General features: G+C 37.4%; 1 protein-coding gene across 3 annotated transcripts in view; it reads left to right on the top strand.

Annotated features, from left to right (window-relative positions):
* The window catches only part of ARNT2 (aryl hydrocarbon receptor nuclear translocator 2), a 268,147-nt gene that overhangs the window by 213,101 nt on the left and 33,848 nt on the right, over positions 1 to 21,198 (top strand). For all 3 annotated transcript variants that reach the window (XM_001367918.3, XM_056806028.1, XM_056806035.1), the window contains 2 exons: positions 2,050 to 2,201; positions 20,899 to 20,971. In XM_001367918.3, coding sequence (XP_001367955.2) covers positions 2,050 to 2,201; positions 20,899 to 20,971 — 225 coding nt within the window. The remainder of the gene's footprint in view (positions 1 to 2,049; positions 2,202 to 20,898; positions 20,972 to 21,198) is intronic.

The following is a 21,198-nucleotide window of genomic DNA, read 5'->3' as shown; positions in this document are numbered from 1 at the left end:
AACCTAGACTGCCTCTTCAGCTGTTGGACACTTTCCAAGCTTATCTCAAACCACAGTTATGGGTCCACCAAGTGAATATGATATAATGTCATCAAATGAAGACAGCTGTAATCCTGAAGACAGATGGTTCTTTTGCAAAATGTACATTGTGGGCAGTGCAGAGAACTGGAAAATGCACTGGCCTGGGTTCTAGTATGGTTTTTGCCATTAAATATCTTTGTGTCTCCAAACAAGAGATGCCCGGCTTCTAAGGTGTCATGGACAGAGTGCTGAGTTCCATTTGTCCTCACTAACTATTGGACTCTGGGAAAGTTACTTAATCTCTCTCAGCCTCTGTTAAATCAACTATAAAATGGAGATAGTGATAGCATCTGCTTCCATGAGCTGTTGTTTGAACCAAAGATAATATACGTAAAGTGCTTTGTAAACCTTAAAAGTGCTATATAAATGCTAGCTGACAGTAGTAGTAGCAATAGCAGTAATGGTCATTAGCAATAGTATTGGTAGTAATAATCATGGTAGTGGTGGTGGTGGTGGTGGTGTTGATGATGGTAGGAAGAGTAATAGTAAGAGTAGGAGTAAAATTAATGGTAGTAATAGTAGGAGTGGTGGTAATAGTGTTAGTAATATGTTAGTTATAGTTAGTTATAATAGTTAGTAATAATAGTAATAATGGTGGTGGTGGTAGTAGTGATGGTGGGGTTGGTGTTATTAGTAGTAATAATAATGGTGGTGGTAGTGGTGGTGGTAGGAGGAAGAGTAATAGTAAGAGTAGGAGTAAAATTAATGGTAGTAATAGTAGGAGTAATGGTGGTGGTGGTGGTAGTGATGGTGGGATTGGTGTTATTAGTAGTAATAATAATGGTGGTGGTGGTGGTGATAATGATGGTAGAAGGAGTAATAGTAAGAGTAGGAGTAAAATTAAAAGTAGTAATAGTAGGAGTGGTGGTAATAGTGTTAGTAATATGTTAGTTATAGTTAGTTATAATAGTAATAATGGTGGTGGTGGTAGTAGTGATGGTGGGGTTGGTGTTATTAGTAGTAATAATAATGGTGGTGGTAGTGGTGGTGGTAAGAGGAAGAGTAATAGTAAGAGTAGGAGTAAAATTAATAGTAGTAATAGTAGGAGTAATGGTGGTTATGGTAGTAGTATTGATGGTGGGGTTGGTGTTATTAGTAGTAATAATAATGGTGGTGGTGGTGGTGGTAGGAGGAAGAGTAATAGTAAGAGTAGGAGTAAAATTAATGGTAGCAATAGTAGGAGTAGTGGTGGTGGTGGTGGTAGTAGTGATGGTGGGGTTGGTGGTGATAGTAGTAATAGTAATGGTAGGAATAATAGTAGTGGTGGTAGTGGTGGGGGGAGGAGGAGGAGGAGGAGGAGGAAGAAGAGTAGTTACGGGAGTAATGGTGGTGGTTCTGGTGGTAGTACTAGTAGTGTGTAAAATTTTCTGTTTCCTGTTCTATAAATCAGAAGGTTTGCCCAGTGATTTTTAAGGTACATCCAACTCTGTGGTTCTGTTCTCTTCGTTACCTGTGTCATATGAGTCATATGAGTCAGCCACTCAACCTTACTAAACCTTGTTTTATCTCATCTGTAATATGAAGATACTGAAAACTATAATCTCTAAAGTTCCTTTCATGTCTAAATTCTTCTATTTTTCTTTTTTCTATATTTTAGTATCATGTTTGATTTTGGGGGTGAAATCACTTCCTTATGGCTTTCTTATGTTCCCAGGCACAAAGTTGATGCATTGGATAAAAGACTGGGCCAGGAGTCAGGAAGACCTGAATTCTAATCTAGCCTTAGACACTAGTTGTGTGACCCTGGACAAGTTACTTAACCCTGTTTGCCTCAATTTACTCCTATGTAAAATGGAGACCATAATAGTATCTACCTCCCAGGGTCATTAATGAAGAACAAATGAAATAATTATTTGTAAAGCACTTAACGTGGTGCCTGGCATGTAGCAGATACTACATAAGTGCTCATCCCCCTTCCCACCTAATTCCACTCTTTTACCTATCTGTCTCTATAAATTGTTTCCTCAGGTTGTTAAGCTGAAAGGCCAAGTACTCTCAGTCATGTATCGATTTCGGACCAAAAACCGGGAATGGATGTTGATCAGGACCAGCAGCTTCACTTTTCAGAATCCTTATTCTGATGAGATTGAATACATCATCTGCACCAACACGAATGTCAAGTATGTGTCCCCCCTTCCCCTAGGTTTTGTTCCAAATGGAAATGATTTTTCATAAAATAACACTTCTTGGTTTTAGATGGAATATTGAGCACCATTCCATTGTTATTGCTTTGTAAAAAAAATTTGCCTTTCTGTAGGATTCATCTGTGGAAAGTTTTCCTCCACAGCAACTGGTGTGTCTATAAGGGGGAATGAGGAGGAGGAAGGGCAGAATGCCAAATCAGGTTGGCAGCTCTACTCTGGTTTCCTCCACTATCTAGCATGAAGGAACAAAGAAGGCTGGTAGTCATGGTTCCCTGCCTTCTACTCTCTAATACTCTTTCAAAGCAGTTCCTATGCCTTTTTCCCCCCTCTTCTTCCCCCCACATGCCCCACTAAATTGTTCATGCATTGGAATGAAATCCTTCTCCCTGCTGTTCTGACTGCAGTTGCCCAGATTCCTCATCCTGCTGGGATGTTGGGATGGGGAGATTGTGCTACTCAGAGAAGAACTGCTTTGGAGAATGGGGCTAAAACACAAGGGCACTCAGCTTGAAACCCATTTTCCCCTATCCCATCCACGCATGGGCTGCTGGAATTCCTTCCTCCCATGCTGGGCTTTTTAGGTCCTCTACAATTCTATCTTTGGATGGGATCTCTAATCTCTCTCTATTTTTTTTCCTCCTTGTCTGAAAGGACTTTTCCTTCTGTCTTGGCTTCCCCCCTTCCCTCTTCTTTCCCATGGTCTTCTTTTCTATTTCTATTTCCCAGCATCCTCCTCTCTTCATGTTGCTCTCCTCCCCAGATCTGTTTTTCTGCTTTTTACCTTCCTTTTCCTTCCTCATTCTACATCCTTCCGATCCTTGACAGACTGTCATCATAAAGGAAAGGGAGCTAGATTTAGAGCCAGGAGAATGAAATGAATGAATGAGTAGGAAAAAAAATATTAATTCCTTAGTTTTTGTAGGCTAAAGATTGGATTTAAATTCTGCCTCAGGCACTTGACTATGGGAATGTCCTATAACTTCTTAGAATATCAGGTTTTTTTTAATCTGTAAAATGGAGATAATAATTATACTAAATACCTGACTGAGCTATTGTGAAGAAAATAATTCTCAAATCTTATAGGGCTGATAAATGTGCATCATTTCTTTTTCCATTTCTGTCCTTTTTCTCAACGTTATTTCTCTTCCATCCCTCCATGACACTCAAGCATTTGTCTTTTGTGAGGCATAGTTGGATCACTCCCTGTATATATGTTATGTCACAAGAGGCAGGTCCTGGCATAAGACAAAGTCTTACTTCTAAATCCTGTCTCTACCACTTACCACCCACATGACCTTGGCTATGTCACTTATCCTCAGTTTCCTTAACTATGAAATAGAGATAATATTACTTTTATTTCCTGATCATGTCACAGACTGTTGTCAAAAATCAAATGAAACAAAATAGGTAAAACAATACACAGATAGGACTTTATCGATATACTACATAGAACTAGGCTACTCAGCTTCTCCCAGTATAGTATCAAGGAAAACTCACTGCTAAACCAGACAATAGCTGCCACCATGCCAAGATGCCAAGACGTTCAGCAAGCTGCTGCCAGCCACCTCTCCACCGCCAAAGAGGCCAGAGAGAGGAAGTGACATGAAATATATAGACCATTTTTACATCACTTTTCTGCATCTTACATGCACCAATGGTAGCTTAAACTTGATAGGACAGCCCAGGGGTCTGTCAGTTGTTTCTGATTTGTCATTTGCTAGCACGTCTGTTGAAGGCCATCCTCCTAAATACTTAATCCTTAAGTATGGGTGTAAACATTCCTGATTTTGCTAGACTAAGTAGAGTGGAGTAATCTAAAGTTCACAATATAATAGTATCATATTTCACATACACCACATATATATATACCTATATAGCATATACACATACATATATATAAATCAATAAAGGAATGAATGAAAACCATTTATTGCTTACTTGCCATGTGTGATATAAGCTATTATTATTATCTGTCTATCAATGCCTATATATCTTCTGAGCTTGCATCTGCATGGAGAAGGTCAAGGAAAGTTGTAATGGAGAGAGTGGAAGTGGAGATAACCTAGTCAAAAGGCTTCCCTGTATTATCATGAAATTGTGTTTACTCAGTGCTTGCCTATATGCGGTATCCTAAAAGATAATGGGAAGCCCAAGCTAGGGATGGAATAAAAACAAGCAATTTTTGTGCTCCAGAGTGAGCAATAGACCAAGGAATCCTTGTGGCTCCTTATCAAATGTGAGGTATTTGAGGGATGAATCTGGTTTGCCCTTTTGGTGGTCAAACATAATATGAGAGTCCATTTAACTCCATGTCCTACAACGTGGGAACCATTCATAAGAAGTGGCAACATCCATCTGATCTGCCAAAGAATGGGAATCTATGCTCTCCTGCTAATTGGGTTCCCCTTTGGCCATATATTAGAGCTGACATCCAAACGTTGACCCTTCCACATCCCTCTGATTCCCAGTAGCTCATAAGGAGTGGGCTCCTCCGACCCCTGGCCATGGGGTAGAAGATCTAAGGCCACTGCTTCTATAAGGGCCTATGCTGGGGGCCTGGGGGAAGTGGGAGGGGATAGAAGAAAGTATTGTCCACTAGTGAGTCCTACCAATTTCTGGCTCATTCCCCTTCCTGATGTTCATTTTAAAAGATCCCCAAGAGCAAGGTATATATGTAAGGACATCTCTCTGTATCCCTCAAAATCTGGAAATATTTTTTTAAGTATGATAACATTTCTATAAGGGCTGAATGGATAAAGAGTAGAAGTCCTATTTCTACAGAGTATAAAAATGGAATGTGTTATAGCAGTGTATGGTTCTCCATAAGACAGACCTATGATCAAGAAACTAATTGCTACCCATTGAAGAGAAGGGCTATGGTGATCAAAATCATGCCATACACCAGGCATAGATATGCTTGGTTTATTTCTAAAACTCATCTATACTTTTTAAATTTTAATTGGACTGGCTAATTTTCACAGAATGATCCTAGACTATTTTTAGGTTAACATAAGAATTAAACAAGCAAAAAAGATTTTGTCCCAACTATTTGAACAAGATAACCCTAGAGAATTGTCCATATGAACTCTCAAGGAAAATCAGATTTTTTCCTTTTTAAAAATAATTTTAGTTAACTACTTAATCTTGAGGTTATAATGTGGAATTAGTACATCGTTAGAAATTTTCTAAGCATATCTGCATGCATGACCACATTCCTTTTCCCTCTTTCTCTATCATGTCAGGTCAAAAAGTGAAGGAATGAACTAGATGAGGAACCCCTGGAAAAAGAAAGACTTGCAATGTTATGGTTGATTCACTTGAAAGAATGAGCAATTTTTATGCCTTTAAGCCCTTTATAGGAGCATTCTCTTAAAGGAAGTGTATTTTCTTTCCTCTGCTTTTATTTTTCTCCTTGGTCTCCCTTCCTTTTTTCTTTTTCTTTCTACTTCTTCTTTTCTCCTTCATCCCTCTTACTATCTCCTTTCTTCCATTCTTCACCTGGCTTATCTCCCCTTTTTTTCATATTTGTTTGGATGTGTTTTGGACATAATAACTTCAGTAAATATTTATAAATTAATCATTTGAATTGAGAAGAGGTTTTTTTTTTTTAATAATCTGTCTTAGACTGGCATTTTCTGAAATGTTATTGACTTCCAAGTCACATTTTTCTTTCTAAAGCTCCTTGGAGAATAAGCCTGGGCATTACATTCTTCAGTCCACACAATAGTACAAGTGTTTAGAGCCTAACAGAGTCCTCTAGACTTGACTCAAAGAATTAAGTAGATTGGGTCACTCACTTTTCCCTAGTGTGCAGTAGAAGGCTAGCTGCCATTTGTTTATTTATTTAATTATTTTGCTGAGAAATAATAGAATGCATCTGTGGGTCTGTAAAGAGTTTAGGAAGCAGATTTTCAAAATCTTAGTTAAATTGTTCCTGAGAATATGTGCTGTCTGCACTTCATTTGTCAGCATAATGTCATAGGTAAATTCTGAATTAATCTCTGGGTGAAGAATACAAAAGTGTTTGCATAAATAGGGAATGGGCATGAAAATAGTGAGGGCCACTGTTTTCGTATCTGAAGAAATGGAAACTGGAAACCTTGTTGCAAATCCTGGCTTGGGAACAGTCTGATGTTGATGAGAACAGATATCTCCATTTTTTGTGTGTCTCTCTAAATCGGGGGTTCTTAACCATGACAGAGACAGAGACAAAGTTAGAGAGATACAGAGAGAAAGAGATACTCTTTTGTCAGTCTGAAAAATGTCTATGGATATTTTCTCAGAATACTTTAAGTGGTTAAATAAAATGATAAAATTCAGTTAGGGGTTGGTGAAAATAAAGATTTAATGGCAGCTAGGTAGCCCAGTGGATAAAGCACCAGACCTGGAGTTGAGAGAACCCAGATTTGAATCTGACCTAGCTGTGTGGCCCTGGCCAAGTCACTTAACCTTAATTGCCTAGACCTTGCTATTCTTCTGTATTAAAATTGATACTAAGACAGAAAGTAGGGATATTAGGAATTTTTTTTAAGAAAAGGGGGGAAAAAAGGAATTTTTTTTTCCATCCAAGTTCATAATCCCTTGAAATCTAGGACCAAGTCATTGGACCTCAGGTTACAGACCCTTGCCATATATGATATTCTGTTTAGATTGTAATGACAATTGCAGCTGTTATTGTTGTGTTAACTTCTATTACTATGAATAACTGGTTGCCAATATTGCCTTAATGATCATTATTTATTGTAATAATAGCTAAAGATATTATTCTGAAGTATATAGAAGACACTCTTTCAGAAAAACTTAGACAAAAATTAATCAAAGAAATTAGAGATTTTTTTGCATGGCAAAATGGTTCTCAGTAAGATTTCTGAAAATAAGAGCCTGGAGGAAGTGTGCGGTACTCATAGTTCTGTGATTTTGGAGTCATGTTTATATTCACCACTTTCCAAAAGAAACACATGACCACCATGTGCCCTGGGAAGTTCAAGGTAATGGAATATATTCAAATATAGAAATGTGGGGCTAAAAAAGTTACAGGTAGGTCACATGTAAAAGTTCCATCTACCATTTAAAGGAAATACCTAATTATCTTGGCCCATTATAAGTGTTTAATAACTGTTTTTTTTCATTCATTCAAAATATATTTTGATTCACCAAAATAAAACAAAGTTTTCTAGAATTAATCTCTTTATTTTAAGCAGGGTATCTATTTTGTATAGAAACCTATATATGCACATATTGCCTCCTCTAATAGACTATAAGCTCCTTGAGGGAAAGACCTGCCTCACTTTTATCTTTTTATCCCCAGCACCTAGCACAGAGCCTGGCACAATGCAGGAGATTTATAAATGTTGTCGACTGATTGATCTAAATAACTTCCAAAGTGGGTGATTCCCATATAATTGATGAGGTGATCTTTTGAGGGTGGCTTAGACAAAATTTGCTACAAAAAGTCAGTATCTTAAATAGTTTTCCCTTTCCATTGTTCAGTGAAAGCAATTTCAAAGTTTGCTTCTGCCTGTAGTGGGCAGTTCTGACATGTGAACAATGTCATCTTTGAGCCTGTGGACTAATCTTTAATGGTATATTTGGTATAGAAATATCATTAAACTCTGTACCCAAATGTTCACCAAGTGCCTTGCAGGGAGAGAGGGAGGATGGGAGAGAAAGTAGCTTAGTTACTTTCAGTCATGGTCATCCAAAAGAAACTTCCTGGAAAAACAGAGCATTTAATGTTTACTATTGGTGTGGAGGTGCTGAGGAAGAGCTCTTCATCTCCTCACTATTTTTTTCTTGTCAATTCTGATCAACTTCCAAAGCCTGAAGGGAAAAAAAAAGGGGGGGGGGAAACAGGCAATACTTATTTAACCTGTTAGCTGAGCTACTTTTCAAACAAACCCATCTATCCGGTGTCTTGTGGTCAACTCATATTTTTATGAAGACGGGTCATGGGGTTATTTTCTCAGTATTCAACATTTCAGTATTTTTCCATTTCTACAACCTAGCTGGTGTGTGGCCCTCATTTCTAGAGCTACTTTAGGACAGCGACCTGATGTCAACTCAGCCTCTATCCCCTGCTACTGCCCCAGGCTCAAGGCTAGTTCTTATTCTACAGTTACAGTTCCAAAGAAATATATTGGCTTTTTTGTAGTAGAAAGATCTCAAAATTGTTTGTTATTTTTTTCCTCAAAATTTTCCCCTACATAATCAGTTTTATTGTCTCAAAAAGTCAACAAATGTTAGAGGTATTTATTGAATGCTTGCTATCAGCCAAGCAATATTTCCCAGCAATGGGAAATATTTTTTTTTTAATGAGGGACAGCTAGATGGCTCAGTGGATAGATTGCTAAGCCTGGACCATGGAGGACCTGGGTTCAAATATGACCTCAGACACTTCCTAGTTGTGTGGCCCTGGGCAAGTCACTTAACCTCCATTGCCTCACCCTTATCACATTACTGCCTTAGAACTGATACTTAGTATTGATTCTGAAAAGAGAGACAGAGACAGAGACACAGAGAGAGAGACACTGAGAGCACGCAAAAGAAGGCAGGAAAGGAAGGAGGAGGAAAATGGGACCAGGGGATACCCAAAGCAGAAATCTTGTTCTGTGGAGTTGAAACCAAACAAGGAAGCAGAGTGCAAAGTGGGATGGTTTCTACCCTCTATAAAAGTAGGCACAGGGAGGAGTTTGGTAACATGCCCTCCATTCCTCCAAGAGGAGAGGGAAGTGGTATGAATCAAGGCTGGAATTAGCATATTGGTGGTGATTTTAGAAGTGATGAGCTTATCCTGGGAAGGTCATATTGTTCCCTGGAGCTGATGCCATGCAGGGAGGGCAGCAGATGCAAAGCAGAGAATCTCATGAGTACAAAGATTGGGGAAGATGAAAGATGTTGGCACTGGATTGTATCCCATGTGGAAAATCAGAAGTCACTTTGGACTTTATGTTTAAATATGAAGACCATGTGGTGTTAAATTAGGTGGGACATTTTAAACTCATTTCTTCAAGGCTTTACAGTTAGGAAAGCCATTTAGCACATTATTCCATTTTAGCCTTTCAGGAATCCTGTAACATAAAGAAACAGCCTCAGAAATGAAATGATGTGGTCAGAGTTACCCAGCTCATAATTGATCATAGTCTTTTGGTCCCATTCTTCTGATATATCTGGGCTTGAATTCAAATCCTGCATCAGACATTTACTGGCTTCTTGACCACCAGTAAGCCATTTTGCTTCTCAGTGTCCGTTTCCTCATTTCTAAAGAGGATCTAATAATGCCTGTGCACCTACCCTACACTATCTAAATGTGGGTGGCTATTATTAATATTATGCCTAACTTGACACTGTTGGTACAACCAAAAACTAGTTAAAGGAGAGATTATATAAATGACTTTAAAGCAGAAGAAGGAGGTGACTTTGAAGAAGAATTTGGAAATAAATAAATGGAAAGTGAGAGGAAGAAGCCTCCTGGTAAGCAGAGTAGCATGAGCAAAAGTAAGGATAATACATAATAATATTTCTACAACACTGTGTGCAGGCCCTATGCTAAGCACTTAATAAATTATATCTCAGTTGATCCTTACAAGAACCCTGAGATACAGGTGCTATTATTATCCCCATTTTACAATTGAGTAACCTGACAAACAGAAGTTAAGGGACTTGTCCAAGGTCACATAGCTAATAAGTGTCTGAAGCCAGGGTTTTCTTGACTCCAGGCTCAGCACTCTACCCACTGTGCTACCTAACTGACTCCTTGGAGGCAGGAAGATGCATGATCCACAGGGAAAGAATGATGAGACTTGCCAGGTCAAAATGAAGACTGCAGGTTGGAGAGTAATAGGGAAATTTGGTGGAATTAGATAATACAGACCTAGGTTATAAAGGATCCTTAGGGCCAGTCATGTTGGCATATACATGGTGAAGATGCACAGAGGATCAGAACAGACCAGACTTAGAGAGGCCAATCAAGAAGGAAAGATCTGGGAGCTATTGTGGTTCTGGGCAGTCAGGCAGGAGTTCACAGAGTCAGTCAGGGAAACAGTAAGAATAGCACTAGTAAGATCAACCTTCTGTTTCACATTATTTTATATTGGTTTCTATGTGGAAATCCCAGGACCTAAAGATGTTGATTGTAGCTAAGAGTCAGAGGTCTAAAAAGAGATCCTACCTCAATTGTGACAAGGATAGAAAGGCTGGAATCATCCTATAACATTTCTCATGTAAGAAAATATACTAATGGAGGCATCTAGGTGGCTTAGTGGATAGAGAGCCAGATCTAGAGATGGGAGGTTCTGGGTACAAATCTAGTCTCAGGCACTTCCTAGCTGTATGACCCTGGGCAAGTCACTTAACCCCCATTGCCTAGCCCTTACCACTCTTCTGCCATGGTACCAAAATATAGTATTAATTCTAAGATGGAAGATATGGGTTTTTTTTAAAGAGTGTACAAACCCTCATTATTATAAAGTTTCAGAAAAAAATTCTTGGTACCAATGTTTTTGGCAGTGGCAAATGGGTCAATATCAGAAATTGATATTTTTATCAATAGAAATAACATAAAATAAGAGGCATCATTGTCTACTTTATTCCTGCACCCTAAGGACATGGGACTTTTCCATCTGACCTGCAACTGAAACCTTCCATTTATGTTGTCTTCTCCATTTGAATAAACTTCTTGAGAGCAAGGACTATTCCTGCTTTTTCCATTTGTATCCCCAGCATTCAGCCCAGTGCTTCACCTATAGTAAGTGTTTAATTAATGCATTATTCATTATATCAGATTAACTATAGGGCATGTTCCAGATTTTTTAATGACTGAATAATGGAGGTGTCCTTACATCTACTTGGGATCAGTATACTGTATCCCACATAGTTACCAAAGGGGGAGAATGAAATAAACCAATCCATGGCAATGATTATTTCAATACAGCTTAAAGAGGGAAATATGGAACATTAGAAAAATCAGAAAGGAAGTTCCATAAAAGAACTTTTAGGGATCTTCTACCTCTTAGATGCCGTGATTCTAAAACATGAAACCCACTGGACTTTGTTTGGAGGTGGGTTTATGGAGAGGTGGTATCGACTGATGATCAGTCAAACTGCAGTAATAGAGCTTTCAAAAGTATCTTAGAACTAGGTTGCAGGAAAATATACCAGTTGATAAGCAGCCACTTTGAGAGTACTCATTCTTCAATGTTGAGCATTTTTGCTGAAGTATATTCTGGCTAGACAGGTTCATGATGTCCTTAACTGAGGCCAAGAGAGAAGCTTTTAAAATACTGTCACAATAGAGCCCTTATAAGACTGAGAGTCTGGCTAAGTCGGAGGAATGGTCAAGTGATGGTCAAGTTATTTCTAGGGCAATCAGATAAAACATGAAAGAAGAGACAGCAGTACCAGATCTCAAACTGTATGACAAAGTGGTATTCATCAAAACAATCTGGTACTGGCAAAGAAATAGAGTGGTGGATCAGTGGAGTAGATTAGGTACATAATTCCTAGTAAATTTTATGTTTAATAAATCAAAAGATCTAAGCTTTTGGGACAAGAACTCACTATTTGACCAAAAAATGTTAGAAAAATTGGAAAATAATATGGCAGAGACTGTGGACTGACCAACATCTCACATTGTATAGCAGAACAACATGTATCCATGATTTAGACATAAGGAGTCATACCATAAACAAATTAGGGGACCATTGAAATTTTACCTGTCAGATCTATGGATAAGAGAAGATTTTAGGACCAACAAGAAATAGAAAGAATATAGAATATAAAATGGATAATTTTAATTATATTAAATTAAAGAGTCTGTATAAACAAAATCAAAACCAAGATTATAAGGAAAGCAAGAAGTGGGGGGAAATTTTTACAGCAATTATCTTTGATAAAGGTCTCATTTCTCAAATACGTAGAGAACTAAATCAAATTTATTTTAAAAACATGTTATTCTCTAATTGATAAATGGTCAAAGAATGTGAATAGGCATTTTTTGATAGAGAAATGAAAGCACTATGTATAGTTATATTTTTTAAATGCTCCAAATCACTGTTGATTAGAGAAATGCAAATTAAAACAACTCTCAAGATACAACCTCACTCTTATTAGATTGGCTAAATGGTTAAAGGATATGAATAGGTAGTTTTCAGAGGAAGAGATCAAAGCCATCTGTAATCATATGAAAAAATGCTCTAATCATTCTTCATTACATAAATACACATTAAAACAACTCTGAGGTACCACTTCACACCTATCAGATTGGCCAATCTGAGAGAAAAAGAAATGATAAATATTGGAGTAGAGTAGGAAAATTGGGACACTAATGAACTGTTGGTGGAGTTTTGATTTGATTTAGCCATGTAGGAGAATAATATTGAACTATGCCCAAAGGCTCTATAACTGTGCATGCCTTTGATCCCACAATGCCACTACAAGACCTGTATCCCAAAGAGATTTTTAAAAGGCATAGTGGAGAGAATCTATTGGCACAAAAATATTTATGGCAACTCTTTTTGTGGTAGCAAAGGATTGAAAATTGTAGGGTTGTCCAGCAACTGGGAATGGCTGAACAAGTTGTGATTTATGATTGTGGTGGAATACAATTGTGCTAGAGAAATGATGAGTAGGATGATTTCAAAATAAATCTGGAAAGACTTACATGACTTAATGCAAAATGAAATTAGCAGAACTAGAAGAACGTTGTACAGTGACAGCAATATTTTTGATGAACAACTCTGAAGGAACTAAGACAGTCCCAGAAACTCATGACAAAACATGCCATCTGCCTTCTGAGAAATAACTGATAGAGTCTAAATGCACAACAAAACATAGTATATTTCTCGTTCTTCCTTTCATTTTTCGTTCTCTCCCTCATCCTCCTGCTTCTCCCCCTTCTCCGTCGTCTTCTTCTCTTTCTCCTTCCTCAGTTAAGATCTCTTCCACAAAATAACTAAAGTGGAAAAATGTTTTAGATGATTGCACATTGTAAAATCTGTATGAGATTTCTTAATGTCTCAGGGAAGAAGGAGAAAGAGGGAAGGAAGGAAAGAAAGAATAGAATTTGGAACTCAAATTTTTAAAAAATAAATGTTAAAAAGTTGTTTTTACATCTAATTGGAGGGGAGAATAAAATATTTTTAGAAGAGTAGGCAGGTACCATAAGAGACTAAGTACGCATAAGGTCAACTCCCAGAAAGTAAAACAAAGCAAATAAATCCATGTGGTCAATGAGAAACCAAGAGAAGTTACTATAGAATGGAATGGGGTTTATGATAATAAGGGAATGGATGGGTGAATGAATTAATGAAAATACACTTGTTTACCATGTGCTAAGTGCTGTGATAGGAATTAAGGGTACAAATGATATTGAGGGAGAAGTATTTTGGTTTGGAAAGTCACAGTAGGATGGTTAAATGGAGCCATTACTGAAGTGATTGACATGCCTTTCTAGTACAAAGGTAGGGTCCAACAGTGTGGCAAACAAAATATCAGAAGATGGCTAGGATGTAAGTCAAGACATAACTTGGAACAGTTAGAATAGTGGACCATGTCATGCACTTGCCTGTCAAGACAGTGTGAACCTCAGGATAGTAGTTCCAGGGCTAAAAGTGTTATCCCTCCAACCCCCTGTGGAATTGTCTGTTGAGAGGGTTCAGTGACAGAATAGATGGCAAAAACATGGCCAGAGTTTGAAGGACATCAGTTTCACTTGACAACACAATTGTCTACATGGTTTTCAAAGATCCTAATACATAATCATAGGCTTTTGCATCAACTACAATTCATTCATTCATGTCCCTATCTTCTAGTTTTATGACTTTAAACCAACAAAAACTGGGTTTGGATTTAGAGGACAATGATTTGAAGTCTAATTGTGCTAGTTATTTCCTATGTGACCTCGGAAAAATCACCCCATCTCTCCAGGCCTCCATTTCTTCATCTTTAAAATGAGAAATTGTGTTTGGTGATCTCTTAAGTCCCATACAGCTTGAAATGACATCTATTGTTTGTTTTTTAACCCTTACTTTCTGTTCTAGTAATAACTCTAAGATAGAAAGGTAAGCAAATGGGGTTAAGTGGCTTGCCCAGGGTCACACAACTAGAAAGTGTCTCAGGCCAGATTTAAACTCAGATCCTCCTCAATCCAAGCCTGGTGCTGTACCTACTGTCCCCATAGCTGCCCCATAACATCTTTTTGTAAACTATTTTTAAAATACCTTTTGTCGTATATGTTTGATTTAAGTGACACTAGAATCTTATTGGCAATCAGTAAGTTATGAATTCTAAATAAACTGTGTCAAACATGTCTTAGTCTATTCCTGATTCAATATTAAGGCTAGAATAAAACATTTTCATTTGCACTGAACTTTTCTGGCATTCCTGAAGTTTACTGAGATCTGTCCATGGTTCTGAGATCACTAGTCATCTTGGCATCAAAATTCTTTGCATTTCCTTTCATTAAAGGATGGCCTTGCCTTACACTCTGGCTCCTTGAATTTTTCTTTTCCTGCTTTAAAATCCTTGTCTTAGTATCATTCTTAAAACAGAAGAGCAGCAAGGGCTAGGCAGTTGGAGTTAAGTGACTTACCCAGAGGGGTCCTACAGGAAGGAAGGATCTGAGGTCGGATTTGAACCCAGGTCCTCCCAATTCCAGATCTGGCATTCTATCCATTTTACTACCTACCTGTCCCTCCACTGGACTTCCTGATTCAACCCTTGAACTTCATTAGTTTACTTTGTAGCTGAGCCATTTCCCAGAAAGGCCTTAGATTGTATCATTTTCATTCTATAGGCAGAATAATAAATCAGTTGTGTCTACATATCACCTACATTTGACACTGCAATTTCTAATCATTATTATCATTTTCTTCATATGAGAGCTATTTTTGAGCAGCTTTCAAAAAAAGAAAAACAAAAATGAGTGCTCTTTTTAATTTTACTAGGATTTAACTACATGCAATAAAGCCATGTACTAGTATCTAGCCCACAAGTCACTGTTAATAGAATTAAAGCATTATATTAACATCAAAGCACAGATCTATTTGTCTGACCCAAAGGCCTTATCCAAAAAAGGAAACAAGGTTAATTTAAATGACTAATCCCTAACCCATGTTGGGTCCTAGTGATCATTTCATTCTTTTCTAAATGTTCTCAGCCCTATATTCAGTAGTGTGTTATAGTAATTTAGAAATTAAATACAAACGTGTCATTCTGATGTTCTGCTCTTTTCTACTTATTAGAAATCACAATATTATTTTCCCATTCCCAAAGGCAGCTCATGGCACAGTGAATGAAGTGTTGGCTGTGGAGTCAGGAAGACCTGAGTTTAAATCTAACCTGAGACACTTCTAATTGTATGACCCAAGGCAAATCGTTTAATCTCTGTCTGCTTCCTCATCTGGGAAATGCTAAATAACAACAACAATAATAGCACCTCCCTAGCAGAGTTGTTGTGAGAATCAAATGAGATAATCCTTGTAAAAACACCACAGAGTGCCTGACTAGTAGGCACTGTATGAATGCTAATTCCATTCTCCTCCCCTTTCCATTTCTAATATTTTGCTACTTTTTCTGCTAGCCAACTCTTTCTAGGGTTCTAGAAATACCATCAGTGGGTGCCCTGATATGACATTTGCAATGTCTGCCAGTCCTTAGAATCTAATTCTTGGCTCTCTAAGAATTTCCCTTAAGGTCTTCTTCTTGTTTTGTCCTCTGAAGTTGATGCTTTTACTATTCCTAATTTTATGTTTAAATTTATTAATTAAGCATTAATGCTTCTTGTTCTCTGACTTTTGTGGAATTAATGTGTGTCAAGTGAGTATTAAAGAATATTGATTTCATTTAAAACTCCTAGAACAGGGAGGACAGGTTGACAAGTTGGCAGGGGGAAAGTTGAGGGGCCCAAGGTGGGCAGGGATAATGATAAATGTTTAGCACTTACTCACAATCAAGAGTGATTAGTTAATGTAAAATACCAGAGCAGCCTGGTCTGTTCTCTTTATTCTATAGTTCTTTTGCAACTGCTGTCAGTAAACCCGTCAATGTTAGCTATGCATGGTTTCTCTTGCTTAGGAATGTACTGGCATTCCATGGTTTATTTTTTTTTATAACATTGCAATAAAAAAAATTTAAGGAGCCTCCTACTGTGCTCTTCCCAGCATGAGGAAACCTCCTAGAACAGTGCCTTATGTTGCATGGCCATTCAACAAAAGAAGCGCAAACAAATGGACTCTGGTCCCAGGAAACTAGTGTCCTTACTGTGGTGAGGGTCAGTTTCTTGCAGTTTGACAAGGTGGTTCAGCTGGAGAGGTGGAGGACCTTGTTTCCCTCAGTGTCAACTCAACACAGAACCAGAGCCAAGAACAAAAATCTTTTCAAGTTCATATTGTTGGATGGAAAACAATTTCTGAGCTTTGTGAAGTTTGAGTTGTTTTCAATTCCTTTGGTTGTCCTAGAAGCGTAAAAGAAGCCCTCCTTGTGTCTTATAAGCTTACTAGGAGCTAGAAAAACATTTTAAATTAAATTTTTCCCCTAAAATAACTGGTTAAAATTAAGGAAAGCAGATGGAGTGGTTTAAAATGTTAATAAATAGTAATCAAGACCATCACAAGCAGGTTTCTCAATTAACTTTTTACTGGTTCTTTGAATAGTGAATATCCACAAATGAATGATTCAATTATTTAATTTAAAAACCATTATTATTCAGAATTTACTTTGTGCCAATTACTGTGCTAAGCCCTCAGAATATAAACACAAAAATGAAGAGAGTTTCTATCACCCTCTAAGAATTTGAATCATAATAGGAGAGGATACACAGGAGTTGGCTGTGGCCAGGGAGGGATGTTTTGATTTAGAAAATTAGGGGGGATAATGAGCGGAACCATATGGAAGTAAACTGACATGTACTTTTCAGTAGAAATGGCAGTACTAATTTGATTATAGTTCCAAAATTAGAAAAAGAGGTATCAGAGAAGAGAATAAGGTGTCTGGCCAAAAGAGGTCTGAAGAGTGAAATTAGCCTCTCTGTGGGTCAACAAGATACTCCCTAATGCACGTTCTATTGGTGGGGCCTTCCATTGGTGGGGCCCCAGTGCTAGTGTTTCAAGTCTTAAGTCTTCTAAAGTATCATCTTAAAGTTATAATTTGAAGGAGTTTTAAGGAAATATCAAGATTATCTGACCTGAAGACTAGAGATTGGATATTATAAAGCTTCATAAAGCAACTCTCCATGGGTTCCCAGAATTACATGTTAGAAATGGAAGGAATCTTCAAAATCTTACCATGTAATCCCTTAAATTTATAGAGTAAAGGCCAAAGGAGGGAAAGTGACTTGCTTAAAGTCATGTGGCTGGTTAGTGACAGACTTGAGAAAAGAACCCAGGTGTCCTAACGCAATATCCAGTGTTCTTTCCACTGTATCAAGCTACCTAGATGGTGTGGAGGATTTGTTTCTCTAATCCTAAGAAATCATAAAATTGTTTTCTTTGTGTAGCTGTAAAGTCTATATTAATGTAGCAGCTAGGCTGCTGAGTAGATAGAGAGTTAGACTTGGAAATAGGAGGTTCTGAGTTCAAATATAGCCTCAGATACTTCCTAGCTATGTGACCCTAGTAGTCATTTAACCCCAAATGCCTAGCTGCTATTGTCTTAGAATCAATACTAAGATAAAGGTTTAGGATTTAAAATAAAAAAGACTATGTTGATATGCCTACAGATTGGGAATGGGAAAATTATCATGACAGCCTGTACAAAGTTAAAGTTAAACTTCATTCTTAATATATTTGAGCTAAAAATATTCAATATTATTTATAGTCTTGAATATAACATTAATCTAGAATATTTTCTTGAAAAGTTGAATTTATAAAAATCTTTTTTGAAGTGAGAACACCTTAAGATGCTGAAAAAATTGTTAAAGGATTCTATATAATCAACAAAGCTTTGTATTTCATGGAATGGATAGAAAGTGCTGTCTTTTCATTGTCCTGGTTTTTAACTACATTTCATTCAGATTATATAAGGAACAGGAAGACCACAAAAGGTTTGGTTTGCAATGCACACCAAAACTTGGCATATGATGTATCCTTTAGAGGAAAATTCAACAACAAAAACCTTATTTATGCTATTTCAGCACATCTTTGTTGTTGTTTTCTTGCTCTAGAAATTTGATATGTCTTAAAGATAGCCTTGATATTTTCCCAAGTAGGACAATGAAAGGATTTAACTTCTTAAGGACTTGCTCATGTTTTGAATGGGGTCAGGTGAAGAGGGAAGAGGAGAGGGCAAACTGTGTAGGCAAACCCTATTCTGCATAGAAGACATATAGTCCTTGCCTTCAGATAGCTTACCTTCTAACAGCAGAGATACCACATAAAGGAGAGTGATAGCCAAGAAGTGTTTGGGTTTGGAAAGGCATCGTGATGATAAATGAAGCCATAGGAAAATCGCATGACATGCCCTTTCCAAGGCAAATCATTGTTCTGGGTTCCTGGGAAACTAACCGGACAAATGTCAAGAAGATGACTCGGACCAGATAGGTGTGCCTCTTTTCAGTTCCCTCTTTTTGCAAGCTTCCAAATGGCACAGTTGATAGAACACTGGGTCTGCAATTAAGAAAACCAGAGTAGAGAATCAGCCTTATAAATGTATAAGCCCTGTGACCCTGGGTGAGTTACTTTACCTCTATTTGCCTTAGTTTCCTTATGTGCAAAATAGGCATAATAATACTATCTCCCTCAAAGGATTCTCAATGATGTGTGAATTGGAGGACAGAATAAGTCTACGGGGCCATCTCAAAAACTTGGTTGGAAATTATGTTGACAATTATAAAGGTTAGATTTCTCTTTTTTGGTTTTTGGATCAGAAAAGGAGATTTTTGTTGTTGTTGTCATCATTCAGTTATTTTTCAGTCATGTCCAAATCTTTGTAACCCCATTTGGTTTCCTTTTTTTTTTAAACCCTTGCCTTCCATCTTAGAATCAATACTACATATTGGTTCCAAGGCAGAAGAGTGGGAAGGGCTGGACAATGGGGGTTAAGTGACTTGCCCAGGGTCACACAGGTAGGCTGTGTCTGAGGCCAGATTTGAACCTAGGACCTCCCATCTCTGGGCCTGGCTCTCAAATCACTGAGCCACCTAGCTGCTACCCTGTAGTTTTATTGGCAAGGATACTAGAGTGCTTTGCCATTTCATTTCCTAGTTCATTTGATAGATAAGGAAACTGAGGCAAACAGGGTTAAGTTCCTTGTCCAGAGTCACACAGCTAGCATGTATCTGAGGTTAGATTTGAACTCAGTACCTTCTGACTCCAAGCCTGGCACAGCTATCCACTGTACCACCTAGCTACCCCTGAAAAGGCAATTAGGCAATAGTAATTATTAAGATAATCCTTTTGTAATCCTGTTTTGATGAGTAAATGGACCAAGTCTCTTTTAAGAGGCAAGCTGGTTGTAAACTGTTCTAGTAACCTGAGTAATGATCTTCCATCTGTATCTAGCCTTATCTCTAGTAACTTTGCCACAGAGGCTCTTAATCTTTTCGGATATGATATTCATTCACCCTTTCAGCAGTCTAAGGAATTCCAGAAATTCCTTCTCAGAAGAATGGTTTTAAATGTATAAAACAAAATACATAAGTTTATAAAGAAAATAAATTATATGAAAATAATTGTCAAGTATATTTTTAAGTTCACAGACCTCAACTTAAAGATCTCTGACTTAACAGAGGGACTATTGACCACCTTATCCTGAATTTAATTTAGTTTTAAGAAGAGCTTTTTTTTTTTCCCAGAGGCTTCCAAGGGTATATATTCCTATTCACTTCCTTCTCAACTCTTAACTTATATTGTTCAGAGGACTTTCAGGTTGGAAGATTGTATAAATTAAACCACATTTTTTAAATGTCAGGTATCTTCTTTCATAGAAGGACTATATCAGAGACCATATAAAGTCTCTGTCAATTAATCTATCTGTGAAATGTAGGAGTCGGGATTACATGACCTCTGAGGTTCCTTCTGGGACAACTAGGACCTAGAATGAGGCACACTGCTCTTCTAGAGTTTCAAGTCTGGCCTCAATAGCTAAGATACCCTGGGAAAGCCATTTAACCTTGCTTGCCTCAGTTTCCTCATCTATAAAGTGTGCTAGAGAAGAGAATCACAAAACACTCCAATATCTTTGCCAAGAAAACTTCAAATGGAATCATGAAGAGTCAGAGATGACTAAAACAGCTGAATAACAACAAAAGATCCCTTGAAAATCTGAATGTATAATCATATGATTTTTTAAAACAGTAATGATTCTCAATATAGTTTTATGGAAATGAATGCATAATTCAGAATACATGTCTTTAAGAAATGTCTCGTTGTAGTAAAAAAGACTTAATTTTTGTATATCTTTTGTTGTCTATTTGTTATTTATTGTTGGGAAGAAAGAAAAAGGTCAGAATTTAGAAAATACTTATTCTTTGATTTCTTGTAAGAAAAATAAAGTCCTAACATGTACTTGAGAAACAGAACAAACTCGAATCAACTTGTACTTTTTCTAATAATAATAATATAGCAGATAGCATATATGCGTGTATATGTACATATATATATACTTTCAATGTTAATGAAACACTGTATATGTTATCTCATCTTATATTCTTCATAACTCTCATTTCCCTCCATGCTTACAGGCAACTTCAGCAACAACAGGCTGAACTGGAAGTACACCAGAGAGATGGATTGTCATCATATGACTTATCTCAGGTGAATTTCAACATAGCCCTTTATCCTTTTTATTTATCTTTAAAGCAGCAATGGAACATCTCCGAGCTAAATGGCAGAATCATTTCTACACTTCATTTTATCTTTCAAAGGCATGTTATTGCTTTGGCCACCCTTTATTTGGCCAAACAATGATTTCCTTCTAATGGGCAGCTCAGGCTATCCCATTCAGGACAGAGCCACCAAAGATTTCAGGATTGGAGCAGATG

This window comes from Monodelphis domestica, chromosome 1, assembly GCF_027887165.1.
Source record: "Monodelphis domestica isolate mMonDom1 chromosome 1, mMonDom1.pri, whole genome shotgun sequence".
NCBI classification, from domain to species: Eukaryota; Metazoa; Chordata; class Mammalia; order Didelphimorphia; family Didelphidae; genus Monodelphis; species Monodelphis domestica.
The sequence above is the reverse complement of the archived record's forward strand: the minus strand, read 5'-3'. Positions and strand labels throughout refer to the sequence as shown.